Source organism: Phascolarctos cinereus, unplaced genomic scaffold (genome assembly GCF_003287225.1).
Source record: "Phascolarctos cinereus isolate Bilbo 61053 unplaced genomic scaffold, phaCin_HiC Scaffold_2;HRSCAF=192, whole genome shotgun sequence".
NCBI lineage: Eukaryota > Metazoa > Chordata > Mammalia > Diprotodontia > Phascolarctidae > Phascolarctos > Phascolarctos cinereus.
In genome coordinates, this window is record NW_027555625.1 from 273914738 (window position 1) to 273934091 (window position 19354).

General features: G+C 36.2%; 1 protein-coding gene across 3 annotated transcripts in view; it reads left to right on the forward strand.

Moving 5' to 3' along the window:
• BBS2 (Bardet-Biedl syndrome 2) overlaps positions 1-19354 on the forward strand; it is a 41122-nt gene that overhangs the window by 7985 nt on the left and 13783 nt on the right. For 2 of the 3 annotated variants that reach the window (XM_020965677.2, XM_020965680.2), the window contains exons 2-7: positions 3809-4036; positions 5131-5256; positions 6219-6281; positions 7084-7161; positions 9207-9311; positions 9397-9483. In XM_020965677.2, the coding sequence (XP_020821336.1) occupies positions 3809-4036; positions 5131-5256; positions 6219-6281; positions 7084-7161; positions 9207-9311; positions 9397-9483 (687 nt within the window). The remainder of the gene's footprint in view (positions 1-3808; positions 4037-5130; positions 5257-6218; positions 6282-7083; positions 7162-9206; positions 9312-9396; positions 9484-19354) is intronic. The other variant, XM_020965678.2, reaches the window with a different exon arrangement.

Below are 19354 nucleotides of genomic sequence, written 5' to 3' on the forward strand. Positions count from 1 at the left end.
CACTCTCAACTTATGTAACCTAGAGACCTCTAGGCTTTGCCATCTGCCCCTGCTACCTTAGACTTTCTAGGCCTTTATACCTGCCCTGTAGTTGAACTTTTTTTTTTCATTCTTTTCTTTTTAAATTTCTTTTTAATTTTTAGCAATCACTTCCATATGCTTTTGAGTTTTAAATTTTTCTCCCCTTCCCTTCCCGCCTCCCTCCCCAAGACGGCGTGCAGTCTGGTATAGGTTCTACATATACATTCCTATTAAACATATTTTCATGTTAGTTATGTTGTAAGGAAGAATTAGAACCAATAGGAGAAACCACAAGAAAGAGAAACAAAACAACACAGAAAAAAAAGAGCAAATAGTATGCTTCAATCTGCATTCAAACTCCGTAGTTCTTTCTATGGATGTGGACAGCATTTCCCATCGTGAGACTTTTGATGATCCTTGCATTGCTGAGAAGGGCTAAGTCTATCAAAGTAAACTTTTTTATGTGTTGTTTCCCTCTTTTAGAGAACAGAACTGCCTTGATTTTTTCTGTTTTTATCCCTCTCACTTAACATTGTTCTTGACACATAATAAATGCTTAATAATTGTATTTTCATTCATTCATTCACTGTTTCAAGAAACTTTGTGCCAAAAAACAAGCTACCCATCACAATAATATTATTATGATTATTTTTTGATGTAACAAAAATGAAAATTGTAAATAATCTTATCAATAAAAATCAGTATTTATTAAATTGTTTTATGTATTTAAGATTGTTATAAAATTATAATAAATTAGTTTTATTTGAGTAAAATACACACTGAGAAAATTATTTGCACAGATTGTCTCAGGAAAAATGTGGAAGCAACAACAATTTTTTCCCTAAAAACAAAGGACATCACTGTAAAATTTGGAAACCATTGGTGTAACTTAAAGTCTTATAGTTGGAGACTAAATTCTGACTTAAATACTTGACATCAAAGATTTATTCTAAATTAGGATCTTTGGGGGAAAATAGCTGGAAGGAGAAGAATAAGAACTGATTATTGGATTTAGGGGTTCTAGAGTTTAAGTTTGATTAAAAAGTTGCCTCCAATTGCGTGACTTAAGAATTCTGAAACATGACTTGTCATGATGAGACTGACAAAACATAATGACTAGGAAACTTAGGTTTGGGACTTATTCTGCATGCTCTGAAGACGGAGTGATTTAGCTTAGTTTATTCCAAACTAAATAGTCTTTACTTCTTTAGTGAAGTTCCTCCCTGAACCTTTGATCTCTGAGACCACCAAACTAATTGTTAGGGATCTTTTGAGACAAGAGCAGAAGAATCCAAGTTATGAAGAATATGGGTAGCTCTTCAGAAAGGCCTAGATAAGGGGCAGGTAGATGGCTGAATGGATAGAGCACCTAGGTGGCTCAGTGGATAGAGTACTGGCCCTGGAGTCAGGAGGACTTGAGTTCAAATCTGGCCTCAGACACATAATATTAGCTGTGTGACTCTGGGCAAGTCACTTCACCCCAATTGCCTCACCAAAAAAAAAAAAGACCTAAATAATACTGAGCATTTTTCATTTTCCTAGGTGCAAGAATAGGATCATAGTAATCATTGTTGTGGCCTAGTCTGGGCATCTTCTCTGTCTCTAGTAACCAATTAATATGAGCTCTTGATTTGTGTACACATTGAATAGTAGGAAATGAACTAAGAAAAGTATTATCCCATCCTGTGGCTCTTAATTAGCATTACTAGGGGTAGCAAATTCCAAATTCTTTGCAAGCCAGTAGCAGATACAAACTAATGATTTCTACTTCCTCCTATGTTTTTTTTTCATAATCAGTGAAGTTAGTTATTTTGCTTGTATATATTTTGCATATCTTTATATCTGTATATGTTGTTTTCCCCCAATAGAATGTAAGTTTCTTGAGGATGAGAACTGTGATTTTTGTTTCTGTGTCTGCACACAGTGCCAGGCACAAAGTGGGAACTTAATAAATGCTTTTTGATTGATGATCTTACGATCTTGGAGGAAAATTCTTAAAGATGTGTAGAAGCATTTATGTTAAGATTTTTTTTAGGTTAGAATTATTAGCATCTACTTAGAAATTTTTTAATTATGCCACATATAAGATTTGCCCTATTATCAATCTATTCCCCGCTCTCCAGAGAGGGTATAGTTTCTATTTCTAAAAGATAATTTGGTGTAGCTTTTGTATGTAGCACCAGAGTTAGTTATTAGTAGAACATTTGTGGTAAAGGTGGATACAAACATTTTCCCCCTTCTAAACATCACTGTTGAAAATTTACTAAGCCATCTCCTTAGTTTGTGATCTTAACTTTATAATCTTTGAAATAATCTTGTTTGAAATTATAATAAGCAGAAAATTTCTCTTATTTGAATATTGATAGTAAATCAGTTTTTTTATTGAATCATATGATTTATTTCCTAAGTTTTTAATTTTAAATTCATTGACAGAATCAAGTACTGAAAGTCTTTATGAAATTATTCTTGGTTGGTTACATTCCAAAACCATTGATCCCTTTTTAGCAGTTAAAGAATCTTTTGGTGTTAATTTTTTTTTGTTGGACTATACCAGTGATTTCAATGGTATAAAGAACTCTTGGTAAGGCTATTTCTTCCACTGTTGCGAACTGGCAACTGCTTTGAATTTATAGTTTTAAAGAGCTACGTGGGGCAGTGGGAAGTAGTGACAGGCCCAGGATTACATAACCCATATTTGTCAGATTCAGAACTTGAATCCGGGTCTTCATGACTGAGGCCATTTCTTCATGCACTAAACCATGGCACATCCCATAACTTGGTGCTAATCTCTTTAATAATTTAGAATTATAGGATTGAGATTTTGGAAGTAGAAGAGATTTCAGAAGTCATATGATTTAACTCATTTTGTAGATGAGACTATCAAGGCTGAGAGAGGTTAAAATGACTTATTAAAATTCATAAGTTAAATATTGGTAATGGTTGAAACTGTAGAATTGGTTGCTCTTAGGTAAAGCATTTATTCCTTTATCTCATTGACATTGGCTATGAAAGTCTTTAGGAAGTTATAGAATTTTTATGGCTCAGAGATATCTCAGTTGGTCAGGATGTTTTAAGGGTTGAGATGTTAATTTGTAGATTCCTCTATCAAAGAACTATAGAAGGGCTTATTATCTGATCTTTTGCAATATACATTAGTTATATTCTTGGAAGCTAACAGTGGATAGTTGTATATAAGGCTAATTAATATTGGTGTTCTAGCATCTGGGATACTTGGACTGCTGATGTCTTGCATGTCACTTACACTAGTAAGCAACAACAGAAGTGTATTTATTGACAGTCTCTTGAGGAACCAATAGCCACTAGTACATATGACATTAGGAGGCATCTTGGTGGATAGAGTGTTGACCCTGGAATCAGGAAGACCTGAGTTCAAATCTAGCCTCAAACATTTACTAGATGTATGACCTTGGGCAAATCGCTTAATCTCTGTTTCCTTTAATCCACTGGAGAAGGAAATGGCAAACCACTCCAGTATCTTTGCCAGGAAAACCCCATGGACAGTATGGTCCATGGGGTCACACAGAATTGGATATGACTAAATGACTGAAAAACAACACCACATATAACATTGGTTATGACTAAAAGTTATTTGTCTTGTCATTCTGTATTATGCTTGATTTATGAACTTGGTAGGTAGTTAAAGAGAGAGGCTCTGTTTTGTGAATATTTATAATGTTTATTACTTGATACAGAATGGTTATAATTGTTAGCTATTTAAAATTTTTTGTTTTTGGTGAAATAACCTATAATTGTGGTTTTTTTGTAGGTTTTTATTCACAATCCTTATGCACGTCGCCAGCACCTAAATACACCTCGTCTTCTCCAGAGCCCCCTTGATGCAGATGTTTCCCTTCTCAACATTAACCAGCCAGTCAGCTGTCTTACAGCAGGAGTGTTAAACCCTGAACTAGGACATGATTGTCTTCTTGTGGGAACCCAGACTAATCTTTTGGCCTATGATGTTTACAACAACTCAGATTTATTTTACAGAGAGGCAAGTAGTTTATGGTAGTTAATTCCCATTACCTGTTTATGCACATCACTTTTTATAAACCACAGGGAGCCTGACAAAAATCCCTTTGTGGCACCCATTCCCTCTTTCATAATCACGTGCGTAATGAAAGCAAGATACACTGACAGCAGTGAAAATGACAGCTCACACTCAGCCTGTGAGGGAGGAAACAATAAAAGTATAAAACATAGGCACAAGAACTCGAAAAACCACAGTCCTCAAATGTTAGGGCCTGCAGTCCTATGGACCTCCATGGGCCCTGAGAGTATCTTGGTAGTACTTTGATACATTGTTACCTTAGTGATTCATGATGTCATCGGTGTGAATACTCCCTTTACCTGCCAACTGCTGACCACCCCTTTACTCCCCAATACCTTACTAGATAGTACTCATGAGTTGCCATGTTTGATAAATTAATCACCCTGAGACAAATTTGGTGATGAGGGTGTCCTTGGACAACAGGCATATAGTCTTGTGCTTGAAGTCATCCAGCCTTCCAGGGTAAATCCAGGTTGGATTTACCAGAGCATGTTCTATGTTGGCAGAATGTTCTAGAACCCAGGGTTACTTTCATATCATCATAAAGTATTGAAGGAGGACTTGAGTGGATGCTTGTTGTAGTGTAAGAATTAAAGACCCTGATAACATCAAGAAAAGGTTAAATTCTGTTCAGTGTTCTCTGTTTAAAAAGGCAGATTTATGCATAATACATTTTAGAAAAATTTCCATCCACAATGGTTAAAAATAAAAATTTTTAATGAGTGAAAGGATAGAGTCAGCCACCTAGAATGATTTATTTTCCACGGGTTCTGATGGCCAAGGCTTTACTGTAGCAACCCTTTAATAGAGCTAAGAGAGTAGAAGACTAAGTTTAATCTTGGTGCTATCTTAGGCTTGAGTAAGCCACATATTTTCTGTGTCCTGGATTTCCTTATTGGCAATCCTGATCTACATCTAATGCTATGAACTGCTATTTATTAATGATTATTAGATAATTTGGGAGCTGTAGATATAAAATAATGCATATTTAAATGTAGATGTCTCATTAAATGTGAGTCATTTTTCTTTTTCTTTAGGTTATAGATGGCGCAAATGCAATAGTACTTGGGACATTGGGAGATATTCCATCACCTCTTGCGATTGTTGGTGGAAACTGTGCCCTTCAGGGCTTTGATTATGAAGGAAATGATCTATTTTGGACGGTATGAAGCTTAAAAAGTTAATTTTGTGTTCCTCTAAGAATTTTGATTTTGGTAAAGAATTGTTTTCACTATGATGTTCTTTAAATATTTCATGACTCGTTGGGCTTGTTGGTGCACATCTATAAACCCAGCTTCTGGAGAGGCTGAGGATAGGGAATTTTTTGGCTCAGAAATTCTGAGTTGCAATAGGCTAAATCAATCGAGTGTCCACACCGAGGCCAGCATCAATATGGTGAGTCTCTGTGAGTGTGGGGCAACCAGCATTCCTGGCCAAAGCTCCTGTGCTGCCCGTCAGCTATAGAATTGGATCTGTGAATAGCCCCTACCTTTTCAGCTTGAGGGAGACGATAGGGAGAACTAGTTTTTGTATGTGTGTGTGTGTATATCTATAGCTGTATCGATCTATATACACACACATATATAAAGTGTGTATATATATGTCTATATATACATCTCTCTGTCTCTCTCTCCATCTGTCTATTTATTGTGTGGTCTGGTAATAACAACACTAGACCTAAGCCAGAAGCTTGAGTTTTAGGCCTGTCTCTGCTCTGACTCTTGACTACCTGTGTGGCCATAGGCAAGTCACTTACTATCTCCGAGCATCAATTTCTTAATCTACAAAACTGGACTAATAATACTTGTAGTGCCGACCTCCCAGGGTTGTTATGGAAATAAAATGGGCTAATATATGGGAAGTACTTTGTAAACTTTAACATTTTTATAAAAATATCAGTTGCTACCATTGTTGTATGCATTGTAATTAACCTGTTGAGTAGACTCAAACCTGGTTACAGTTATATTTGTTGTTCTCTACATGGAAAAAGAGACTGCTACCCTATGGCTCTTTATTAAATCCTCTTATTTTTCCATATGGCAAAAATAGATGTATTAAATGAGACAAGAGGGAACTTTAACTATTCTTAGTTTTATTTTAAAGCCAAATATTGGTTTTATTTTAGGTTACTGGAGACAACGTTCATTCCTTAGCATTGTGCGACTTTGATGGCGATGGGAAGAAAGAGGTATGTGGGGGAAGAGATTCTTCTCCTGTGTATCCAGCTGAAAAATTTTCTTGTGACAGTGATATTAGTGTTTAGAGATGAGTGTTATATTTCTAATTTTTTTTTGTTACCCTGTTAATAGGTAACAGGCCTCATTTGACCTTCCCTATTCTGATCAATTAGATGCCTAGTTTGTATACCTGTTTTTTAGATCTGGATTATGTTGTTTTGAAATAGAGGATTAATATCTAGAGTCTAAAAGAGTTAAATGAGCCCTAATCACAGGGTTTTGTAATGTGCTTCTGATGCCTTAAAAACTGAATTAGTGGGTATTCTTAGTTTTGGCCAACTTTCAGTTTTCCTTTAAATATTTTGTCTGTCACAGATTTGAGAAAAAATAAATTAAGATGTATTATGAGGCTTTAAACTCATGCATGTGTAGAAGAGCACCTTGGTGCTTGAATAATGACTCTCCAACTTGTCCATGGATAGTGAGCTCTGGTTTTAGATACAGTGATCCCATTCATAGGGAGCTGCTGACAAATGAAAGGAGCTGACCAGAGAACATTTTGGGTGCATATTGTGAGTATGCAACTAGGCTTTCCTTATTCTCCACTTGCCAGGACAGCTAGGTGGGCTCTTCTAATCACATGTTTCAGGCCTTGAATTAGAGATAAAAGTATTTAGCCTCAGATAGTGTGTATGTTTGTATCTTAGGTGGAAAGAATGCCCTACAAAGTGCTATCATAATTTTATTATGTATCTGGTGTAACCTTTACCTGTTCCCTGGAAGAATTAAGTAAATGTGTTCTTTTTATTTTAGCTTCTTGTTGGGTCTGAGGATTTTGACATCAGGGTTTTTAAAGAAGATGAAATTGTGGCAGAAATGGCAGAAACAGAGGTAAGAGAGAACCTAAAAATGGGTCAGTGTTATTTGAGAATTAGCCTGAAACAGGCACAGCAAAGTCTGTTATGGCTTTAAGATGAGCTGTGCTCTTCATTACAGAGAAACAGTGATTTGAGAAACCTATTTAAATTGTTTGCTTTATAGATGAAGTAAAGCAGAAACAAGGAGTGTACCTGAACAAATGTTCAGTATTTCTTTTGGGTTTGGGGTAATATGATAATGAGATAGAATGAAGTTCTCAGTGTGAGCTTTTAAATTAGGGATAAGAAGAAACAGTGGGTTGCCCATCACTGGATTTCTTCAAGTGGAAACTGGATGACAATTTCTTGGAATATTGTCGAGAAGTCCAGTAGGTGTCCAGGGTCAGGCTCTGCTTCCCTCAGTGGCTCCTTAGAAGGCCAGGATCCAGGCCCCAGGCACAGCCAGAATCTCTAGCCTCTTGCTTCTTTGTCCCAAGGTGAGAGGGGAAGAGGAGAATCAGAATTCCAAGACAGGGGAGCCCTAGAAGACAGGGTATGCCTTTCTCAGCAGCCCCAGGGGCCAGAGAGCCTAGGCCAAGGTTGGACTAGATGACTTCAGAATTCTCTTCCATCTGAGATTCTGTAAAAGGTTGACTGAAGTAAAAAGGAAGTACTAAAGAATGAATAAGGAACTAATAGACATTGTTGTACATGCATATTGTATAGGGCAGACCAGACTTGGAGTCCTGTCTCAGAATGGCTGTGTGACTCTGGACAAGTTACTTGACATCACTGTGCCTCAGTTTCCTTATCTGTACAATACGGGGTTGAATTTGATGTCTTTTTGAGTCCCTTTCACCTCTAAATCTATGAGTCTGTGGATTTTAATGTGAGATTCTGGGGAAAATAAGATCTAATTTGTTAAAATGTGGAATCTATGGAAATGTTGGTCTACAGGCCATTTCCCATCTCTTTTAGTAAAGTTCATTGCTGGTCCAATTGTTGGCATTTCCTACTCGGAAGAATCATAATTCATTTGGCAGATAAACAGTGCTAAGAATTGCCAAAGAGTACCCCGAGCTAAGTCATTCTGTTATCTGACATTAATGCTCTATGTTTAGAATTAAGTGAAGTGGGTGGGTTAGCAAAAATGATGTAGGTGGGAAGGAAGTTATATAATATAAAAAATGGATCATGTTGATTTCTTTATCTATTTTTGCATCAGAGTTAGAATTAGAAAGCAAAACTTTAGGATCATATGATGTTAATATTAAGGTTAAAGTTTTAACTTAAAGGGAAAATTCAACTTAGCTCTAAAAGATATCTTTTTATGGATGATTTCTTTGCAATAATATTATATACAGATATGATATATGCATACTGAATATAAATGTAAACATGTACATTTTGTTTCTCACTTTAAAGAACATTTCAATGCATTTTTTTTTCTTTTTGGTGAAGCAGTTGGGGTTAAATGACTTGCCCAGGGTCACACAGCTCATAAGTGTCATGTCAAGTGTCTGAGGCCAGATTTGAACTCAGATCCTCCTGACTCCAAGGCCAGAGCTCTATCCACTGCACAACCTGGCTGCTCCTTCAATTAATTTTTTTCAAAGAAATAGCTAAGTAGTATATCTCACACACACATGAAAGTTAGATTTTTAAATTTAGGATTGCTATAAGGTATCCTTTATTATGGATTATAATGTTATTATGGAAATACATTATTGTGGAAATCAATAGGTTAGAAGAACCTTTGAATATGTATAACATATTGTCCATATTATAAATCTTGTTACATATGCATTTAGTTAGCACTTCCTTTTTAGTTTCACAGTTTTCACTTAGTAATTTGCCAGAACTTTTACTACTTACTATTGCTATAAGGACAAAATTTTGTAAAATTATATTTAAATCTGATCAGCTACTTCTGAGGTAGAACTATACTAGGCATGTGCATTCAAGTCTAATTTTAACACAAATGTAGCAAAATATGCAATTTTGTGTCTTTGTTTTGCTTCAAATAGAATTTCAGTGATAAAACATGTGATATGTTTCTTTTGCGTCTGCTTTTTATAGACAATTACTTCTCTTTGTCCAATGTATGGCAGTCGTTTTGGATATGCTCTTTCTAATGGCACAGTTGGTGTTTATGACAAAACAGCGCGATATTGGAGAATTAAAGTTAGTATGATTCAGCCTCTGATGTTCTGCAACTTTGTACTTTCTATTGAGAGAGTTGCACTAATTGTTTCTTTCTTTTCTTTAGTCTAAGAATCATGCAGTGAGCATTCATGCATTTGACCTTAACTCTGATGGAGTACGTGAACTAATCACTGGTTGGTCTAACGGAAAAGTAAGTTTAAATAGAATTTAGTTATTCAGTATAATTTCCCAAAACTTACTGGTTAAGAATCAGAACACACAGCCCCTTCAAGAGACAGGTGTAACATGTAAACATGAGTTGAGTGGCACACTGTTTCAAGTTCAGCTGAATGGGAACTTTGAGGAAATTGGCTGAATGAGAGGTCATATCTAAGCCCAGCTCCCCACTTTGATCTAAAAATAGCAGGAATGGCACCAAAACAACAAATAGTAAAGAAAGGATAAAAAGAATATTATCTGAAGAATGGCATGACAGAAAAAATAAAAATGAGTTGACATTGAAGAACAGGTTCCAAGACATTGCCTAAATAATAGAATAAAGAAATCAATTTGAAAATTCCTAATGAAAGGGGAAGTACTATGGCAGCTATCGTGAGGACAAAATGATAGCTAAAAATGACAAGAATCTCAAAAATGTTTCAGAAGAACAAAAAGAGAATAAAAGAAAGATGGAAATTAAGATTAATAGAGATCTCAAAGAAATAAAAAAACTAACAAGTGAGTAGATGATTTAGAGTAGAACTGTCAAACTCATGGCCAGGGTGCAGCTGGCAGAACTCCCTAGTACATCAAACCAAATTAAAATATAATTGGGAAATCCTTAACCAAATCAATTAAAATACAATAAAACATAGATAAACATTACTTTGTGGTTTTCTAAGTCCATGTCCACAGGGATCCCTTTCTATGTGAATTTGATACTACTGATTTAGAGCAAACAATGGAAAATCTTCCCCAGATAGTAAGTAATCTTAAAAAGAGATTGGCAAATTTGGAACTTAAAAAAAAAATGCAGAGATGGAAGAAAAATGGACAGAACAGAATTAAAAGAACACTTGAGATATTTATATGTCAAGGAAACTGACACTGAACTTGAAGTCAGAATGTATAGAGAGAATCTAAGAATTCAATTCAATTTAATTCAACAAGCATTTATTAAAAGCTATGCAACAGGCATAGGATAGGCTTTGGGAATACAAGGACAAAAATGAAACAATACTTGACCTCGAGGAGCTTACATTCTGCTGAGGGGAGGGGAAAGAATATACATAGAAAATTAAATATTTAATATGGACAAAGCAACTCCCTTAGGGGGTGGGGAGAGAGAATCAGTGTAGCCTTCCTACAGGAAATAGATCATTGGTCTTCTAGAAAACAAGATGAAATAAAAAGCCTAAATGCCATATTTCAGTAAATCACGAAAGAAAACTATGTAGAAGTATTAGAAACAAAGGTCAAAGGCTAGGCTGATAGAATCTTCAAGATAGTAACAGGAAGAAACAGTAAGTTTAATCCACCAATAAACATCACTAAGCTTTAGAACCTCAGCATTAAATAACAAATATTACAGATATCCAGGAAAAAGAGTATGATTTGCTCAAGACTCCTCCTTGTTTATGAGAAATCAAAGGAGAAGTTGAAATGTGATATTCTGAAAGCAAAGATTAGCTAGCCTACCAAAACAATAAACTCTTAAAAGTTAATCTGATTGGTTCATCAAAGAAAAATTATGTATATTAAATAAAATAGAGGAATTTGAGTTGTTTCTTCAACCCCTTTTGAATCATGACTCAAACATAAGATAGCAACAAAATAGTGAGAATTTTTAAAAGTGCTGATTTTTTGTTTATATATCACATTTATTTCTGAATATATCCTTTCCCTTCTTTACCCACTCAGTCACTTTTTTCTTTTTAAAAAAAATTTTTTTAAGGAAAAAAAGCAGTTTAGCAAAAGTAAACAACACACCAATCTCAAGACTAAGAAACTAAATCAGTGTTTATATGCTTCTAGGGCTCAGGTAGGCTATTTAAAAAAAAAACAAAACAAAACTCAAACCTTGTTTGAGGGCTATTGAGAGGTCAAAGTAAAAGTATCTAAGGGCATACTTCTTTTTCAAAAAGAGTAAAAGTAACCAGGAGGAGGAAAGGGGGAAGAATTGAATTCCTAGTTCTCACACTAGAACCCATAGTCCCTCATTAACAAAGTAACGTTTTTTAGAGTGGGTATGTTCAGAGGAAAGTTTTTCAGACAATCTCATTCCCTGATGGTTGGGGAAAGGATCTAAAAGCTGTGGTCCTTTGGGTCTCTTGTCCTGCCTGCTGGCATTGGAAGAGATAAAAGAGAATAATGGAGAGGCAGAACCTGGTGGAGCAAGCAGGTGCTGGAAAAGCAGCAGGGCTTTATTCCGCCTTTGGTGAGAGGAGGTTTAGTGAGACATTACAGTATGTTTTCCAAAGATGGGTGTATGGGGATGCAAGTTCGTTTCATCAAGAGACAGTGAATTACTTGATGGGAGGTGGGCTTCTTAGGACCATTTCTGACCCCAAAGAAAGGGGAGTTCGTGACATAAAGAGGAAGTGGGCAGGGAAAAATAGGTCCGTACAGATAATATGTTGGTTTCAAGATGGTCATGTGAATGGGGACAATGTGAGAAAAATCTGTAATCATATTTTAATAGACTAGATAGAGAGTAAATTTTTATGTTCTATGTAATCCACATTGTTCTGTTGTTGTTTTTTTAATCAGAGTCATAGAATAACATTTAAGTACAATTCCCTGAATGAAAGATTAGATTCTAAAGTTTCCTTGAAAAGGAAGAGGGTAAATCAAGGGATCAAGGGATAAACTTAACATTCTGTAGAAACAGTCACTGTCTATGAGTGTTGTTCATATTAAGAAATTGGATGATTGAGGTATGAGGCAAGGAGGGAGGAGGGTAAAGGGTAAAGAGTAAAGGAGAAAACTGATGAAGGCAGATTCTAGGACTTGGGCTTGGCCTGGATCCTCTGATACTACCACCACTTTAGTTCAGGTCCTTATCACCTCACACCTGCTTGATTTCATTAGTCTATTGGAGGGTCTGCCTGCCTCCAGTCTCTCCCCACTCTAACCCATTTTCCATTCAGTCACCAGTGATTTTTGTAAAGCGCAGGAACCATGTTACTTACCTACACAGTAAACTCCAGCAGCTCTCTATTGCCTCTAGGATCAAATGCAAAATCCTCTGTTTGGTGTTCAAAGTCCTTCATAGTAAAGATTAATAAATGCTTATTGATTCAGTAAAGAGAATATATCTTTATCAATGTAGCTTTTTAAAAAAAGTAATAATTTCTTAAGACAGGAAGAAGTATTAAACATTTATTTAGAGAAAACATTGTTAGGGGGTCTGATGATAGATTTCACTAGCTTAGGTAACTCCTGATGATGGAATTCTTTTTGCCTCTGAAGACTAACAACAACTCTGGAATGTATGGTCATCAAGAATTATTTGGGGGCAGCAAGGTGGTGCAGTGGATAGAGCACCGGCCCTGAAGTCAGGAGAACCTGAGTTCAAATTCAGCCTCAGACCAAACACTTGACACTTACTAGCTGTGTGACCCTGGGCAAGTCACTTAACCCCAATTGCCTAAAAATAAAAATAAAAAAATATTAAAAAATAAATAAAATGTTCTGCATAAAAAAAGAAACTAATTGAGATGATTAATAGCTTAGCAAAGAATCTAAAATAAGTACACAAATATCATCAGGACTTATGTGTATTATGAACAAAAATCAGAGGAGAACAATATAAAGAGAAATCATATTAAAAATGACTACAAAATACATAAAATATCTGGAGTTAACCTGCTTAGTCACAGTCAGGATGTACATAAATACAACTATACAATGTTTTTTTTTTTTACATAAATCAAGGAAGCCAAACAGGATAAACAATTGGAGAGACATTCGTTATTCATTCTGGGTCATGCCAATACAATGAAAATGATGATATTGCCTAAAGTAATATGCAAGTTTAGTCATATACCAATCAAACTACAGACTGTAGAAGTAGATTTAAAAATTCATGTTGATTCAAAAAAAGTCAAGAGTTTCAAGGGTAATTTTGGGGAGGGAGGAGAAAAGGATGAATTAAAGGGTCTTAGCAACATTATCTTTAAGCAATGATTGGCAAAACTAATTAGTACTGGTTAAATATAGAAAAACTGATCATTGGAACAACATAGATAAGCAGCACAAATTATGAAGGAGAAACTTCCTCTTGAACAAGTACTGGGAAGGCTAGAAAGTAGTTTGGCAGAAAATAGATTTTGATCAGTATAACATATTATATATCACCATAGTTACAAAAAGGTAAGCAATCTAAATATAAAAGTTCACATCTTAAAAAATTAAATGAGAATGGAAGGAGGTACTTTTTACAACTATAATTAAACAGTAAATCATAATGAAGGGATAGAATAAGACAAGCTATTGACTGGGAAAAAAAAATAAAACCAGAACTTCTTTTGCAACAAAAAGCTCTGAAAAGTCTGACACACAGTGTGAGGGGAATTGGTATAAATATATAAGGTTGAGCCATTTTCCTTAGCCTTTCCCCCCAAACTTTATCTATTTACACAAACATCCACTGTTTCTTCCTCCTACTCTCCTCCCCACTTTTAATCAACAAAATGAAAGAAAAACAAAACCTCATAATAAATACATATAGTCCAATAAAACAAATTTTCACATTGACTACATCCATATTCACTTTGCATTTCAAGTCTACTACCTCTCTGGCTGAAGGTGGGCAATGTGTTTCATCTTTAGTCCTCTGAGGTAATGGTTTATCACCACATTGATCAGGGTTCTAAAGTGTTTCAAAGTTGTTTTTTTATGCTATAAATTGTTCTCTTAGTTCTACTCATTTTATTCTGCATTAATTCATAGATTTCTTCCCAGTTTACTCTAAAACTGTCCACTTTATGGCACAGTAATATTTGTTGCATTTCTTTTCCACATTTTTTTAGCCATTCCCCAGGGGGGTTATTGCTTTAGTTTTTTGCTTTTGGCTGCTATGAAAAGAGCTGTTGTAAATATTTTTGTATAGATAATTCCTTTTTTTCTTTACTTGATCTCTTCAGGCTGTAGCAGCCAAATCAAAGGGTATGCACAGGGGCGGCTAGGTGGTGCAGTGGATAGAGCACCAGACCTGGATTCAGGACCTGAGTTCAAATGTGACCTCAGACACATAACACTTACTAGCTGTGTGACCCTGGGCAAGTCACTTAACCCCACTGCCTAACCAAAAAAAAACAAAACCCAACAAAAAACAAAACAAAGGGCATGCACTACAATATAGTATATTTTGGAGCATAATTCCAAATTATTTTCAAGAATGGTAATGTCATTTTACAGTGCCACCAATAGTGCACCTGTTTTCCTGTAGTCTCTTCTACATTTGTCATATTCCTTTTTTTGTTACCTTTGCCAAATTGACAAGTGTGAGGTGGAACTTTAGAGTTGTTTTAATTTTAATTTCTCTCTATATTAGGGATTTGGAGCATTTTTTTCACGTGGTTGTTTATAGCATGGATACCTTCCTTTGAGGGGCAGGTAGGTGGTAAAGTGAATAACATGCTCTCTGGGTCTGAAGTCAAAAAGACTCATTTTCCTGAGTTCAAATGTGGCCTCAGACACTTATTAACTGTGTGACCCTGAGCAAGTCACATTTTGCTTCAGTTTCTTCATCTGTAAAATGAGCTGGAGAAGGAGATGGCAAACCACTCCAACATCTTTGCCAAGAAAACCCCAAATGGGGTCACGAAGAGTGGAACATGACTGAAAAATGACTGAACAATAACAACATCATCTTCCTCTGAAAACTGCCTGAATAGGGACAGTGTTCTTCTCTTCTCTTTTCTTTTCCTTTCTTTTCTTTTCTTTTCTTTTTTCTTTTCTTTCCTTCTTTTCTTTTCTTTTCTTTTCTTTTTTTCTTTTCTTTTCTTTTCTTTTCTTTTCTTTTCTTTTCTTTTCTTTTCTTCTCTTCTTTTCTTTTTCTTTTTTTTTACTTTTAAGGAGCTTTTATTCTATCAGGGAGATAACATGTATACATTTTTGTTGCTGAGTCATTTTTTCAGTCATGTGCAACACTGAGGGTTTTCCCCTCCCAGTTTGATTTTTTTTTTTACTAAAGGAGCCATCCCTTGACTCTTTTTTTTTGTGAAATTTTTTTTTTAATTGTTGTTTTTAAAACTTTGGGTTCCAAATTCTCTCCCTTCCTCCCTCCCCACCCACTCTCATTGAGAAGGAAAGTGACTAGGTTATACATGTGTAGTCATGTAAAACATTTCCATAGTAGTCATGTTGTGAAAAACTAAGTATATTTCCCTTAATCCTATCCCACCCCCCATTTATTCTGTTCTCCTTTTTGACCCTGTCCCTCCTTAGAAGTGTTTGCTTCTGAATGTCTCCTCCCCCAATCTGCCCTCCCCTCTATCATCCTCCTGCTCTGTTGTCCCCTTCCCCTCCTATTTTCCTGTAGGGTAAGATAAATTTCCATACCCAATTGAGTGTGTCTGTTATTCTCTCCTTAAGCCAAATCCCTGAGAATAAGATTCACTCATTCCCTCTCACCTTCCCTCCTTTCCTTTCCACTGTAAAAGCCTTTTTTGGGGGGCAGCTAGGTGGCGCAGTAGATACAGCACCGGCCCTGAAGGCAGGAGGACCTGAGTTCAAATGTGACCTCAGACGAAACACTTGACACTTACTATCTGTGTGACCCTGGGCAAGTCACTTAACCCCAATTGCCTGAAAAAAAAAAGCCTTTTCTTGTGTTTTATGTGAGATAATTTACCCCATTCTACCTCTCCCTTTCTCCTTCTTCCAGTATAATCCTTTCTCACCTTAATTTTATTCTCCAGATACCACCCCTTCATCTTCAACTCACCCTGTGCAATAGTGACAGTTTTCAAAGAAGAAATGTAAACTTTTAACAACCATATAAAAAGACTTCAAATTACTAATGTTAAGAAAAATTGAACTGAAAACGACCCTGGGATTTCACCTCACATCCACTCAATTGAAAAAGATCATAGAAGATAAAAATAGTGTTGGAGTAACTAAGAAGGCAGGCATACTGATATATTGATGAAAATGAATTGGTCTAGCAGCCCTTCTGGAAAAATAAATTGGAATTATGGGAGAAAAGGTACTAGCCTTTGGTCCAGCAGTTTCACCACTAAGTTTATTCCCCAAGGATGTCAATAGCAAAAAAGAAAAGGTCTGAAATCTATTAAAATAAAATATTACTTTTTTATAGTAGTGAAAACTGGAAAACAATGGATACCTATTGATTGGAGAATACTTATACAAATTATGGTGTGGGAATGCAATGGAATATTATTGTACTATAAGGAATAGTGAATATGAGGACTTCAAGGAAACAAGGAACAATTTGGGTAAACTGCTATAGAATGAAAAAAAATGCAGACTTAGGGTGAACCCTATAAACAATGGCTTCAGTAATGTAATTTGAGACAACGCTAAGAGACAACAGAATGCAAATCAAATGCCATGGCCAAAGTTGTTTCCAGGGGCTTGGTCTTGAGCACAGTCCTCTTCTCTTTGGCAGAGAGCCGACACGTTGCTTCATGCTCTGTCAGTTCTGATTGTTCTGTTGGATGACTTTTTAAAACTTTTTTTGTAAGAGTAGTTTTACTATGTTATAAAAACAAAATGTATCAATAGAACTTTTTATGAAAAAAATGAAGCTTTATTCTTAGAGGGGTTGCAGGAAGCTACTTAGATTAATACACTGCTGCTGGAGCTATAAATTGGTCCAGATATCTATATCCTTTAACTTAGTAATTCCACTGCTATGCATAAACCCCAAGGTTGTCAAAGACAGAAGAAAGCCCCTATATACACCAAAATATTTATTGCAGCTCTCTTTTTTTGTGGTTGGAAAGAACTGCAAACTGTAGGTGTTTATCAGTTGGGGAATGATTAGACAAATTATGGCATATGAATGTGATGGGTTGTTACTCAGTCATGTGTGACTCTGTGGACCTTGTCCATGGGATTTTCTTGGCAATGATACTTAAGTAGTTTGCCATTTCCTTCTGCAGTGTGTCTCTATTTTATAGATGAGGTACTGAGGCAAACAGGAGTTAGATGACTTGCCAGGATCACACAGCTAGTAAGTGTCTGAGACCAAACTTGAATCCATGTCTTCCTGACTCCAGGCCCAGTGCTCTATCCACTGCACCATAAAAATTATGAACATGAAGACTTCAGAGAAACATAGAAACATGAACTGATGCAGAATAAAGTAAGCAGAACCAGGGAGATACTAGGTACTAATGACTCTAGTATGAATGGAAAGAAAAAAGAAAACCTGAACTGAACACTGTGTAATTGTATTTGACCAAACTTGACCTTGTTGAAGAGTAGGGGAAATGAACTGCCTCTGTGGTATAGTGGAAAGAAGGCCATATTTGGAGTGAGGGGACCTGGGTTCAAATTCTGACTCTGCTATTTACTATACAGTTGACCTTGGTAACCTCTTTGGGTCTCACTTTCCTCATCTGCAAAATGAGAGGCTAGGGTAGATGATCTCTAACATCCCTTTTAGCTTTTAATCTGTAATCTGTGATCTTCCTTTATTGTGGAGTTGGGAGACTGTGAGTGTGGAATATGTCATATACTGGAGAATGTTGTTGATCTTGAAGAATTCTTCTTTTATCTTTTTCTATCTTTGTTACAAGAGAAAGCTTTCCAGGGAATGGGATGGGGAATATACTTGGAAGTGAATGTGACATAAAAATCAAATGGCATTAGCAAAAAAGCAAACAACAACAAAAAAACTATTAATGGGGACAGCTAGGTGGCTCAGTGGAGAGAGCTCTGGCCTTCGAGTCAGGAGGATCTGAGTTCAAATGCAGCCTCAAGACACTTGACACTTACTAGCTGTGTGACCCTGGGCAAGTCACAACCCTTGATCGCCTTGCAAAAAACCAAAACCAAAACCAAAACCTACTAATTTAAAAAGAACTTTTAAAAATGAAGCTGGATGTTATTGCCAAGGTTTTTTTTTTTCCCTCTGAAATAAGCACTAATGAGTGACTGAATTAGAAACTGTGGCCACCTGGGTACTTTTTGTACTGTCCCTGCCTATTAGCCTTTCAATTATTACCTTGAAAATGAATCATATTATTCTTTTGCATGCTTTCTGGAAATTCAGAATTAATGGGAAAAATTCTGTTATAATAAATAGAAATAGAGCATATTAAATAAAGCTGAAATGGGCAAGTCATTTTCCCTCCCTAAGCTTCAATTTCCTTATTTGTAAGATTGTGGGGCAGAGGAGAAGTGAAGGTTGACATAGATGATCCTTAAGTCTTTTCTCCCCACTAACATTAGATAATTCTGAATTTTTCTAAATATGATTTAAAAATCAATGTCTTTTGCTTTTTACCCCAAGCCAGAATTAGCCTCCAATATGCTGATAAGCCAGAGTGGCAGCTGCATGGAGACATCTACAGTAGCTGCCAAGTCTCCATGGACACCATTTACTAGTTAGTGCCTTCTTCTCACTCAGGGCCAGCTCTGCTGAGGATAATGAGCTCTTTCCTAGCTTTTTCTTCCTGCAGTTTCCTTTATTTTAGACCAGTAGCCTCTGGCAGGGCAGACATGGTTGTATCTGCCCTGCCAGAGGCTATAAATGTGGACCTCCTCCTCTAGATGCTTTACCTTTGATTGCTTAAGAGTTTGTTGGATTGGAAGCGTGTGCTCCCCACTGGGAAGGTGTTTCTGTGTTGGTTGCAGTGGTTAGACCTAAATGAAAAAGGCACAGTTGTTCTTTGTGGGATCTGTCAAAGACCAGGAGTGATGTCAGAGATCGTAAAGTAAAGCTTTAATTGAAAGGAAATGGACTGGGCCTATTTAGAGGGCTGTGCTTATACACTATTATCTCTGTGCAAGACAGTTCACATTCTCATCACAGACTATGCTATGCCATTTACAAGGTGCACACTTGCATTGTCCTGTATTATTAACATGTTTGAACACAGCATTCC